The sequence below is a fragment of the Amblyomma americanum genome, chromosome 3 (assembly GCF_052857255.1).
Source record: "Amblyomma americanum isolate KBUSLIRL-KWMA chromosome 3, ASM5285725v1, whole genome shotgun sequence".
In the NCBI taxonomy this organism is placed as follows: Eukaryota; Metazoa; Arthropoda; class Arachnida; order Ixodida; family Ixodidae; genus Amblyomma; species Amblyomma americanum.
Genome location: NC_135499.1, coordinates 69,674,355 through 69,687,726, shown reverse-complemented (window position 1 = coordinate 69,687,726; position 13,372 = coordinate 69,674,355). Strand labels below are relative to the sequence as shown.

Genomic DNA, 13,372 nt, shown 5'->3' with positions numbered 1-13,372 from the left:
GCCGCTGCCGCCGCTGCCGCTGCCGCTGCCGCTGCCGCTGCCGCTGCCGCTGCCGCTGCCGCTGCCGCCGCTGCTGCCGCCGCTGCTGCCGCCGCTGCTGCCGCCGCCGCTGCCGCCGCCGCTGCCGCCGCTGCCGCCGCCGCTGCCGCCGCCGCTGCCGCCGCCGCTGCCGCCGCTGCCGCCGCTGCCGCTGCCGCCGCTGCCGCCGCTGCCGCCGCTGCCGCCGCCGCCGCCGCCGCCGCCGCCGCCGCCGCCGCCGCCGCCGCTGCCGCCGCCGCTGCCGCCGCTGCCGCCGCCGCTGCCGCCGCCGCTGCCGCCGCCGCCGCCGCCGCCGCCGCCGCCGCCGCCGCTGCCGCCGCCGCTGCTGCCGCCGCCGCTGCTGCCGCTGCCGCTGCTGCCGCCTCTGCCGCCGCCGCTGCTGCCGCCGCTGCTGCTGCCGCTGCTGCTGCTGCTGCTGCTGCTGCTGCTGCTGCTGCTGCTGCTGCTGCTGCTGCTGCTGCTGCTGCTGCTGCTGCTGCTGCTGCTGCTGCCGCCGCCGCCGCTGCCGCCGCCGCCGCCGCCTCTGCCGCCGCCTCTGCCGCCGCCGCTGCTGCTGCTGCTGCCGCTGCTGCTGCCGCCGCCGCCACACACACCACACGTTGATCACAATGGTGACAACGCTAGGACAGTCTTATACATCCACGCCGGCGTACGAGCAGAATCCGTGCGAACGCGGTGCAGCGAAGTGGCTTGGTACCTTTTGAGACCCTTGGTCACACATGGCTGATGAGGAGAGCTCCACAAAGAACTGAAGTGGCACAACACCACATCTCTGAACATTTGCTCGACTTCATGAGGGACTCTATGTACTGGAATCCCGGAGAGAGCTGTATGGGCAAGGTTGTCTGCTATCTCGTTGCCTAAGACACCTATGTGCGAGGGCACCCATTGCAAACGTATAGAGAAGCCTTTGCTATGGAGATTCTGCACCAAACGTAGGGATCTAAGACTCAAGGCATCAGTGGGGAACCCGTACTCTAACCTTTGAAGGGCAGATTTTGAATCCGTAATTATGACAGTAGGTTGAGGCGTACAACACCGTAGCTTCTTTAGAGCTGCCTCAATGGCAACGCTTTCGGCCATTGTGGAGGACACGACTTTAGTAAAACGAACAGACCAATCATACTTCAAAGACGGAATATGAAAAGAAGCTGCACTAGATCCTCTGACCTTGTCCACAGAGCCGTCTGTAAAAATTTGAAGATGACTGGCATATTCGGTCTCAAGATGTTCCAGTACGAGCGAACGCATTGCCGCTAAAGAAGAATTCCGCTTAGCGCGAGCGTGGGGAACTGTCAAGGAACAATCGAGACTCGGAAAGGACCAAGGTGGCTTCAACGTCTTAGGTCGATCTCGAAGGTCGAGACCCAGCGAAAGAAGAGTATTTAAAGCCAAGTACGCCCGGGACTCAGATCTCTTTCGAAGGCGCTGTAGAAGCGCTCTCCCGGCTACAGTCTCTCTGAGGCGGCCAATTTGCAGCCAAAGTCTTTGTGAAGCGGCTAGCCGAAGAGGTTTCGATTGAGACTCATACAGTACTGCATTGTTTGGAGCAGCCTGCGGAACGCCGAGAGCCCTCCTTAGTCCCATTCTGTGTAAAACCTCAAGGCGTTCCAGCTGCGATACCGAGGGGGAAATTAAAGGGAGCTGGTACATTATGCGGCTTGTCACCAGGGCATCGTGAAGCCTGATCATTGAAGCAGGATGGTTTCCCCATTGCTCACTAGCAACTCTACGAAGCACATTGAGACGCGAAGATAGTGAAGCCACAATCGAGTCCACAGCTCGTCGCCACTGTAGACGTGAGTCAATAGTGACGCCCAAAAAACGTATGTGGTTAACCTGACGAAGGCAAGACTGATCAAGGTCTATGCTCAGCCGCGCATACCGTCGTCCCCTACCTGGAAACAGGACGAAGCCAGATTTTTCCACCGAGAGAGTCAACCCCTTGAAGGTAACTTTTAACTGAAAGCACGGCCTGTCGCGCTAACAGAGCTAAGCGTTTGTGTTGATATCCGGTTAACCAAAGACAAATGTCGTCTGCATATATCGACATATGGACATGCCTACAATGTTTTTGCACTTTTGCGGGAAGACCAGCCATGACAACATTAAAGAGCATTGGGGACAGGACACTACCCTGAGGTACTCCTCGCGATACTGCCCTTTCGGAGCTCATTGTACTGCCTAACCGCACTCTAAATTTACGATCACTGAGAAATGAGTGAATGAATCGCAGAAGATAGCCCTGTACGCCTATGACCTGCAGACTATTCAGTATTGAGATCTGGAGGACGCTATCATAAGCCTTTGATACGATGAGGATGGTCTCGAATTCCGATCCATGTCTTCTTATTCCCACGATTTGCGGGTTGGTTCCGTTCCACTCCGCCATTTTCTTAAGTTCTTCGTTCGAGCATTCGAGCGGTACATCGTGGACGACTCTCTTGCCTCCGCTCTCGGGAATGGCGAGGTACGATGTGGCATAGATCGTGCTCTCTCCAATTTTTATAGCTCTGATGGCTTCGTATCTTTTTGTTCTTTCTCCGTCCGTCGTAGCGACAAGGATTGATTGCAGGGCAATGTTTGGGGAAATCATATCCCCATGCGCAGTCCTTGGACCGATCCCTGCGGCCAGTATGACGACTTTGTTGAGGTTCATTTTCCCGACAAGGTTCAAAGTATTGTTGATTCCGCCCTTGGGCCGGATAATAATCTTGTTGGCTTCGCCGGGGATCTTCACCCGCTGTCTCTCGACCGATTTTCTGCCAGCTTCTTGCCTGCGGAAGGCTTAGCCTTCATTAGGCTTAGCTTTTCCTCGTGGTCGGCTCGGCGGGCGGCATTCGAGGGCCACGTTTCGGTTTTTCCTCCTGACGAACCATTGCCCGTTCGATAATTCGGCGGCGGAGACATCGCTTCCCTCTATAATCTCCATCGTAGCTGCTCAACTTCCTCTCTGGGTGCGTCGCGGGCGGGGTCTCGAACGAACCAAGCCCGAGGTATGCCTAACCTACCGGCACGCGTCCCGAAGTCGAGCTGTGCTTCGGTCTTAAAATCTTCAAAATCTCGTAAATGAAAAATAAGTGTGCCCAGCGTCGAAAATTTGGTGTGCACATGTTTCTATGATGCTCCTACGTTTGATTCTTGAAAAATTTTAGTGGGGAGACTCGAAGAACGGCATTCGCCAGCGAATTTTGGCGGAACTCGAGCGGACACGTCTGCTCCCCACGACGAACGTCTCGCCTCCCAAGCGGAGAACAAGAGAGTTTTGTGTGGCCTATACGTGCTGGCACCATCCACTTTTCGGCACGTGGCGGGCGCGGGTTTCTCAGATCGAGGTAGAGTTTTAACGTTTTTAAACCGTGTAGACGTGCGAAACCATGTGTTGACTCATAGTGAGGCTTTGCTGGGTCGTCGACACGTATGGCGACGATATTAGACTCAGGTTGAACTCCGATGAATGTTAACCTGATCTGACCTATTCGCGCACAAATGGAAGACGACGATGTGCAATGCACAGCGCGAAAGAGTCTTGCAGCTTAACACGAGGCGTGATCGACTGCGGCGATAGCATAGTGCTCTCGTGCACCGGCCGTGGGCTCGAAACCCAGTGGCCGCAATAATTATTTATTTATTTCCAGCTCAGGTTTCAGCAATGAAACGGCTTTTGGAGCTTTAGCCTGAAGTCCACCTAAAAGTGGCAAAGAAACTCGAGCGCGCTGTCGCTTTGGGCAAAAAAAAGCTTATCGAAGTGGCCGATGAAGTACGCTCCCCAGCCGAGGCAGACGCTCTACCTCTACGCCATCTCTGCCCTCCCGCCCTAATGCCACCGCACTGTTACAGCTTTTATTTAAAGATGTCAGCCGACTTAAGGGTGCACTAAAGAGGATTCTGAGCTAGTCTTTTTACCGTGAGAACTGGGTCTACACGTTGCAAGCATTCTTAGAAACTGCGAATATATATATTTCGTCCTGTGTGGCCGGTCTCCATGTTAAATCGGAATAAACATCCCAGCTCCCCCCCCCCTTTTTTAACTGACCTCCAAGCGTAGGAGGTGTCCACCAACGAGTGGAGTGCCTTCCAGCCAGTCGCGTGGCGGCTTGCCGCTCTGCCATCGGCAGAGTGACATGTACAGTAACACGCGGAGTGATCTGCAAAAGCAAGGCGTTCACGCGCATTTTTATTTCCGTGGGCCTAATTTGCGGCTATGTTGTCTGCGACTGAAACTATTCATTGACGGAAACCTAAAATACGAAGTAAAAGCGAAAGCGAAGCTTTCACGTGACTGGCGGAAAGCCATTGCACACGTTGGTTGACTCCTCCTATCTCTCGGATGCCACTCCAAAAAGAAAGAGGGGAGCCGGGGCGTTTCATCCCATTAACAGGGAAATCGACCACACAGGACAAAAATTCGATGTTTCTAAGAATGCTCGAAGCGCTTAGGTCGAGTTCCCGCGGTAAAAAGAGGCGCTCAGATTCCATCTTTAAGCCCGGCGCGCGAGCGCGAAGATACCGAGCTCCTTCTTGCACGCCTCCGCTTCCTGTTCTTCAGATTCGCTAGACACCTCGTGGCAATCTAATTATTTAGCCTGGAAAATGCAGCCTAACAAAATGAAATAAAAATTGTTTTAAGGACTGCACTGGCTCTTCATTTTTGGAGGCATCACAGGTGATGGATGCCGCTCCTTTTGTAAAGCTTGGTAAGGGATTGAAGCCCACACAGACACTTCTCTCTGCGGGGCTTCTTTCATGGTGGAGCGAATAACTAATTTTCCTATAATAAACTGTGCTCAAGGTGCTATAAACGAACCAAGAGGCCAAGACACGAGAAGGGAATCCATAAACGTAACGCCCGGGTCACGCGGTTTTTTGTTGTTTTTTCTGTAGCGTAAGCTACACTTGCCGAGGTTGAGCAGTTTCGCATGGCTCCCGGAGAGCCGTGCTGCGCATGCGCGAGGAGCAGTGACGTCACACAGCGCACAGCTGGCGCGCGGGACCCGCCGCCGCTCGCGCCTCGCCGGTCTGCGCATCCTCTGGAAAGCGCACCACGTGACTAACCACGGCGCCGCGCCGCCGGCAGCTTCTCCGCACCACGTGGTTCACCACGCTTCTCCGCATCAGCAGCGGCTTCACGCCCATGGCGCCACTTGCCTTGAGGAGCTCGATGGAGATGTTGACGCCCGTCAGGTTGCTCGAGACGTACTTGACGAACGTCTCGTGAGCCCGGTGCAGTTCCTTGATGATGACGCCTCGGATCGTGTTGTCTGCGTTGCGCCGAAACTCGATCAGTGTTGAACCTCCATCGAACAGGCCGTCAGTTATGACGCCTTTTTCGCAATGTTTCCAGCCCCCTTCCCCGAACGAAACTTCCGCGAAAGGTTGTTGACAGGCGACCGATATTTAATATTCTGCTGCGCTCCAAATATATGAATTTGGCAACGAGCTGACGGAAACACGTCGAGTCTGAGGAGTCAACCTTTAAGAAATGGGTTGTGAAGGAAAAAAAGGCAAAACTAATCGCTTCGGCTTAAGATAAATCATAAAAAATAAGCGGACAGTTTCATTACGGGTAGAGAAAGCGATATCTCCTCCGTCATTAGTGCTCGCTGCCGGTACACCACTTTCTGCGTCATACTTCCATGGTCACCTTCTCCGCTTGCGTAAATTTTCCCTACAGCAGACACACGCGGCGTTGAGTCTCGCTCCATTCGAAACTGATGCGCGGAGCTGTCTAAACACGTCTGCAGACAAATAAGTGCACATGCCAACTGACCCCGAGCTCGCCCATGTGTTCGACCACGTCTCATGGCCAGCGCACTTGCCAAATGGGCCGTGTCACGTGGTCTCATGATGTCACACACCCAATCGACCAATCAGCGATTTTTATGACAGATGACGCTGGACACAACCGGCTTTTTCTCCGATGAGGCTTTTAAGTCTATTGCATTAAAACATCGTTGGTAAAAGACAACTATGCGAGGGCCACACAGTTTCTCGCAAGTATGAGCTTCAGAAGGTGCGCAAGAAATAATGTCATCTGGTTGCATGAGCACGCTTTCTTATATATATATATATATATATATATATATATATAGTGAAAAGGTCACAACTGGAACGATTAACGGTTCCTGACGGTGGACCGTCCTTCATTAGGGTTTTAAGTCGAATGAATAGAGAGATGTGCGTATTTACGGACCTAAATGCAGAGTGGGAGGATGCACTCTCTCTTTTCTTTGCGGATAAAAACATACACACACATCATGGAGTAGAAGACAAGAGTGTCGGCGTCCACAAAGGGGAGAGGAGCAGGGTTGTAAAACAAGTTGAAAAAAGTTAAAATACAAATGTAACAGATATGTAGCAGAGGCTGAGAGGGTTGGATTTTCGCCGAAAAGACTTAAGCAAGAAAGGTTTCCTTCTGCGGAAGCCAGAAGTTCGAGCACAAGTGGAAAATAATGACAACACGGAAAACAAGAAAAGAACAAAAAAGAAAACACCACAATACACTGAAACAAAACACAAAAACGCACATAGCATGACCCGCTCCCTAGTGGCGCAGATGTTAAGGACTCTTGTAATGTAATTTACTGTAAACTGTCAAGACCGCGTCATTTCGCCCTGCTCAAGAGACACCAGTGACCGTTACGACGGCGGCGTTCGCTTAAGTTCTTCAGTTTCTTAAGCTTTTTTTATTACCTGTTTTAAAGACAGCAGTGACTCGCGTTAATTGCATGATTCGAGGAAAGGGGCCTTCACTTATAGCGAGATTAAAGGTTTATGTAATGCAGGAGATCCACGGTCGGTAACTTATTTAATAGGTTTTATTTTAATGCTATCAATACCATCTGCGCTAAGTGTATGGCTGAACTAAGTCTCGTATACATTGTTCAAATGACAAACGCTCACTAGGGAGATATAGCGTTGTGGAGTATTGGGAGAGTAAACTTACACCTTGCAGATTTAGCGCAACAAAAACGAATGATACGGAAAAATAGATGAATTAGGGGATGACTGACGACTGTGTTTTTTTATTATTGAAAAACACATAATATATGCTGAGAAAAGCACGCGAGAACATGTTAGAGCAACAAAAACAAAAAAAACTACGTCAACAGTTACTGTGAAAACGACATGCACCTGTCCAGATACGCCATTTTCTTTTCTTGTAAAGCTAGAGAGGGTACTTCAGAAGTGTAAAATGTTGGATTGGTTGGTACAGCAGTTGGGACATATTCATAGAACAGCGCAACGGCTCTAGGCCAAAGAAGACACAGAGAAGACACAAGACACATAAACTTCACGTTCCGTTTCGTGCAATTTTGAGTGAAAGAGGCACGTGGTAGAAATGTTTCAGCAGAGTCTTGAGAAAAGTTTTGAATCGCCTCATTATTTTGGGCCCTTTTCTCAGTAAAATTTCGACAGACGTTGTTCAATTCCTCAAGGACAATAAAGATGCAGGTTACGGCTTTCCTATCGATGTGGAAGACCTCTTTTACTTCGTTGCGCATCGAGAATTGTTTGCCGCAGTCAAAGCCTGTATTAATCATAACTGTACCTTTTTTTTCCAGAATGCCTTGGGAATGACTGAAAATTTTGGGGGGATTTTCGAATTTTACCTTTGTAGTACTTTTATCGTTTTTGACATTGACTGTTGAGTTTATTGAATGCTGTGTCGCCCCCGTGTTGTGTATTATCTTTTTAGCAACTATTGATCGCACTTTACACGATATCTTTAAGCATTCTAAGAATGACAGTGTTCCCACACATGGATGATTTTTTAATTGTTGTAAACAAAACTTGCGCCCTTTTGAATGAGGATACGCGATTGAGTGTAAAGTTTTTGATCAGCACTGTAAAGGCCTCACTTTTACCTATGAGCTCCCGGTTGGAGGCACCCTGCAGTTCTTTAGATCTCTATCAGGTTTTTGGATGAGCGCGTATGCTGGGCGTATTCCTGTCCAGCACAAAAGTAACTTCTGCCCTATAATTCTTCGCACTCGAAATTAGTAAAAAGGGGCATTGCTAACCTCTGTCTCGAATCTGCTCTGAGGAAGTCCTGTGTACATGACATGCAAGGTAGTTTCAATAACCAATTAGCAAGGCTTGATGCAGCTAGCTACCTTGGAGCCGCCGCTGTAGCTCAGTGGTTACGGCGCTCGATTGCTGACCCGAAAGACGCGGGTTCGATCCTGGCCGCGGCGGTCGAATTTCGATGGAGGTGAAATTCTAGAGGCTCGTGTAATGTGTGATGTCAGTGCACGTTAAAGAGCCTCAGGTGGTCGAAATTTCCGGAGCCCTTCACTACGGTGTCCCTCATAGCCTGAACCGCTTTGGGACGTTAACCCCCATAAACCAAACCAAACCACCTACCTTGGAACGGTTGTTAAGGCAGCGGCTGAAACGCTACTCAAGAAGATAAAGCCTGGCACCAACAAGGAATCTTCTGAAACCCCGCAGGGTAAATTATGGCCGGACGGGCTGCCTTACATTCACAAAATCGGACATGGTCTCAAAAAAGTGGCTAACCGGTACAACGTGCCCGTGGTCTTTTTTCAGTCCCTAGAAAGCCTGGCCCGCTCAGCCGACGCATCAACATGGTGGACGCAAAAAGGCCGGCTGTAAAAAGAGTCATGCGAAGCGATTTGTGGAATGTGCCATGGTCGTCGTCTATGAAGTCCCACTGTCATGTGGCAAATCCTACATCAACGACGGGTTGAGCGAGCATGCGAAAAGATATTAAGAACGATGAGGGTGCCACTCTTGTTGAGCACTATCTCACTTGTAATGGCTGCACATCGAACTTGCAGGGAGTGAAGATAATGAGCACAAGCCGGTTGCAAACCACTGGACAGACATACTATGTCAAGAACGCTGGTCCACATTGTGTATGAAAATAGTGGAAGATATCTATAGCAACTGCACAGCTTCCATAGTCCTCCATACCGTCAGTAATAAACCTCCAATAAGGAAAGGCGTCAGGCAGGAAGACACGATTTCAGCAATGCTATTCACAACTTGTTTGCAGGAGGTATTTTGAGGCCTGATTTGGAGAATATCTAAATAATCTGTGATGCGCTCATGATATTGCCTTGCTGAGTCACTCCGGAGATTAACGACCGAGTATGATCAATCTGTTGGACACGCACAGCAGAATGGTGGGTCTAAAAGTAACCATGAGAAAACCAAAGTAATGTTCAACAGTCTAGCAAGAGAACCACAGTTCACAATTGATAGGAGGTGCCGGAAGTGGTAAGGGAATACGTTTACTGAGTGCAGGTAGTGGCCGCTGGTCCTGATCACGAGATAGAAATAACCCGAAGAATAAGAATGAGGTGGAGCGCATTTGGCAGGTTCTCTCAGATCAAGAATGGCAATTTATCAATACCCTTCAAGAAAAAAGTATACAACAGATGTATGTTGCCGGTACTCACCTACGGGGCGGAAACGTAAAGGCTAGCGAAAAGTGTCCAGCTTACGTTGAGAACACAGCGAGCTATGAAAATAAAAATTATAGGAGTAACGTTAAGAGACCAAGAGCGGGCGGAGTAGGTGAGGGAAGGTACGCGGGTTAATGACATCTTAGTCAAAATCAAGAGGAAGAAATGGGCTTGAGCAGGGCATGTAGTGCGAAGCCAAGATAAGCGCTGGTCCTTAAGGGTAACGGAGCGCATTCCAAGAGAAGGCAAGCGTAGCAGGGGGCGGCAGAAGGTTAGGTGGGCGTCAGAAGTTTTTGGACATACGGTGGCCGCAGCTGGCAAAGGAGAGGGTTAATTAGACACATATTAAAGAGGCCTTTTGCCCTGCATTGGGGGTCATCAGGCTGATGATGATCTCCTCCCAATGCCACGCACTTCTGCCAACGATGAACGAGCTCCCGAAGACCATCGCTGTAGAACTCCTGCTTTTCAGAGTTCAGGAAGAGTGCCACTTGAGGAATAACATCACCGTCGTCCCGAAAATGTTTTCCGCGCATTATGCTCTCCTTACGAGAGACGGGAAAGATGTCACTTGGTTTGAGGTAGGCTGAATGTGGAGATGGGGCAAAATTCCGTAATGCATGACGGACGGATGGATGGATTGGGGCATCCCTTTCAAAATGCAGTGGTGGCAGTTGCTACCATGATCGAATTTTTAAATTTTTTTTATTGAGATGCCTTAAACATCGCCATTTTCTTTAAGGGCACAGGGTAACGTAAAATTAGAAAAAAAATCGTTTTTTTTTCTTTTGGAATTTTAGAAGTTCAATTCTTTCTACACATGTTCCATGATCGCACTTTCCTCAGAAAGCCATATTTACGGCTGAAAAACGCTTTTTCCGAAACCAAGTAGTGAGCGGCCACCCCCCCTTTCAGGATAAACGTCAATTTTTTCAACCAAAACGTCCACCACCCGATTTCAAAACTTGTCTAAAATCAGCTACATATAAAAAATTGTCTGGCAACTATTGTACAGCTCCTCTTTTTTAGCCAAGACAATCCTGAGACGCTTTGCACGTTTTTTTCACGTTTCTGCAACCTTCATGCAGCTGCGTCCGAGTGCTATCCCTTTCGATCAGTATTGTAAATTGTGCCGGTGTTGGTTGCTGCTGATAAGTTGAGATGCCCAGGGCAAAGAAGGCCTTCGTCAGGCGTGAATTTCACGGCAACCGCTACGCTCATCGTGAAAAAGCAAAAGGATGTCCACGACCGAATGAGATCCCGAACGCCGAACGCGCCAGCTCCTCGACATCGAAGCTTTCAAGATTTTCTCTGTGCTTCCAGGAAGAGGATGTGCTACAGAGCAGCAGCCAATATGCCTTAATGGACATGGACGGCATTTGTGCCGCAATTACACAGATTTGTGTGTGCAGAGAGTGCGGTGGAAGTGTTGAGCTCATCGAAATTGTGACAAAACGGGTAGGTGTTGCAAGCGTTTACAGTTTGAACTGTGAAGTGTGTAGTGCCGCACAACGATTTGAGACGTCAAAGAAAACTACTTCTGGCCTCTATGAAGCCAACCTCAGGTTAGTGTATGCCTTGAGGTCCATTGGTAAGGGAATGGCTGCAGGAAATATACTCTGTGCTATGCTAAACCTTCCTAAGCCGCCGACAAAGTTTGCGAAGTACAATCAAGAGCTTCTAGGTCACATCGAAGCTGCTGCTCAGGAGTCGATGAAAAGGGCAGCTGACGAAGCTGTGCAGCTGAATGAGGGGGATAAAGACATCGCAGTTGCTCTTGATGGAAGCTGGCAGAAGCGAGGCCATACTTCCAATAACGGCATAGTCTCTGCGACCAGTGTAGACTCTGGGAAAGTGCTGGATGTGGAGGTTTTGTCTAAACGTTGTCCAAAGTGCAGCATCAAGGGTACAAACAGTGACCCCCTTCATAGAGAGGTGTGCCAAAGCAACTACCAAGGCACCAGCGGTGGAATGGAAGTCGCAGGAGCACTGAAAATTTTCGGCAGGAGTGAGGAGCTTCACGGCGTTCGATACGTCAAATACCTTGGGGATGGTGACAGCAAGGCTTTTATGGCTGTGAAGGCACAAATGCCATATGGTGATTCCGTTGAAATATCCAAGGTTGAGTGCATAGGGCACGTGCAAAAAAGGATGGGCACAAGGTTACGAAGGCTAAAAAAAGGAAACAAAGCAGGAAAACTCTCTGATGGAAAGAGCCTCTCGGGCCGAGGCCGACTGACTGATGCAGTAATAGACAAGCTCCAGACGTACTATGGTTTGGCCATCAGAAGAAATGTAGGAAACCTGGATGAAATGCGAAAGGCCGTTTGGGCAACCTTCTTCCACTTATCGGCCACAGACGATGACCCATGCCATGGACTTTGCCCAAAGGGACCTGATACGTGGTGTGCCTTCAACAGAAGTCAGAGGGCAAGCCATTTTTCCACAAGGAGAGTTTGCCTGCATCTGTCTTGGAGGCTATCAAACCCATTTATAGGGAGCTATCGAAGGCTGAGCTCCTAGAGAAGTGCCTGCATGGGCGAACTCAAAATGCAAATGAGTCGTTCAACCATGTTGTTTGGGAACGCGCGCCAAAGAATGTGTTTGTTAGGCTTCGGACCCTACGGATGGCAACACTGGATACTGTTCTTTCATTTAATGATGGTAGCATCGCACGGGCCAACGTTTTGAAGGCGTGTGGATTGAACCCAGGGAGCAACACCATCAAGTGGCTGAGGGAAGCTAACCATAAGTGCATGTACTTTCATTAAAGCTGCGAACTGGGCGAGTTGGTATTGATTCATATTTGAACAGCGCAATAAAACAACGGGACACAACGAAGAAAGGACACCACAAGCGCTGACTCGCAACTAGATTTTAATTCACGTCCAAGCATCTTAAATACTAAGAACGCCAAACACAAACAAGAGGGAAAAACCAAAAGAAAAACGACACAAAGCTGCTAATCATGCCCACAAAGGTGACAATCAGCACGAGCGCGAGACTACACATCTTGGCCGGATAAAAACATCATCTCTTTATCAGTTAGTGTGACAGAAGGATCACTAATACAGCTATCAGGTTCCAAGCGGATGTGAAAAGCCTCCAAAATTTCCCGCGTCTAACACCGTCATCCTAGGAAAACATAATGACAGCCTAACGCGGGAAATTTTGGAGGCTTTTCACATCCGCTTGGAACCTGATAGCTGTATTAGTGATCCTTCTGTCACACTAACTGATAAAGAGATGATGTTTTTATCCGGCCAAGATGTGTAGTCTCGCGCTCGTGCTGATTGTCACCTTTGTGGGCATGATTAGCAGCTTTGTGTCGTTTTTCTTATGGTTTTTCCCTCTTGTTTGTGTTTGGCGTTCTTAGTATTTAAGATGCTTGGACGTGAATTAAAATCTAGTTGCGAGTCAGCGCTTGTGGTGTCCTTTCTTCGTTGTGTCCCGTTGTTTTATTGCGCTGTTCAAATATGAAGCATGTACTTTGTGGACCGAGCAGCACGACAGCTTACAAAAGAGGCCCGACAGTCAAAACGACAAGCCGAAAAGCGAAAAAATGACGGCGACAGTGACTACGAAGCAGGGGACTATTAAACCAATTACTATGGAGGCGTTTCTGCGAATAAAAAATGGTTTTTCACATCTTTTTTCTCTTTACGCTCTATTATCTCAAAACAGTGTTTTTCTTACAAAGGTACCATTATTTCCAATGCCTTTCAAGACAGACGGCTGATTTTTATTTGCAATCATCTACATAAGTGTTGCCAAATACTGAACTAGAATTAAGCAACTTCACTGAGCAGTTATTCTGTTATGAATTTTGAAATGCGCAAAGAAAGGCCAGATTTGTGTACTACCGGAAGAAATTTTATTAAAAATCGAATTTTCACCAC

General features: G+C 49.0%; 1 protein-coding gene across 1 annotated transcript in view; it reads right to left on the bottom strand.

The window, feature by feature from the left end:
* LOC144123813 (ABC transporter G family member 23-like) overlaps nucleotides 1–13,372 on the bottom strand; it is a 193,013-nt gene that overhangs the window by 25,681 nt on the left and 153,960 nt on the right. The window contains exon 11 of the mRNA XM_077656555.1: nucleotides 5,128–5,300. Coding sequence (XP_077512681.1) covers nucleotides 5,128–5,300 — 173 coding nt within the window. The remainder of the gene's footprint in view (nucleotides 1–5,127; nucleotides 5,301–13,372) is intronic.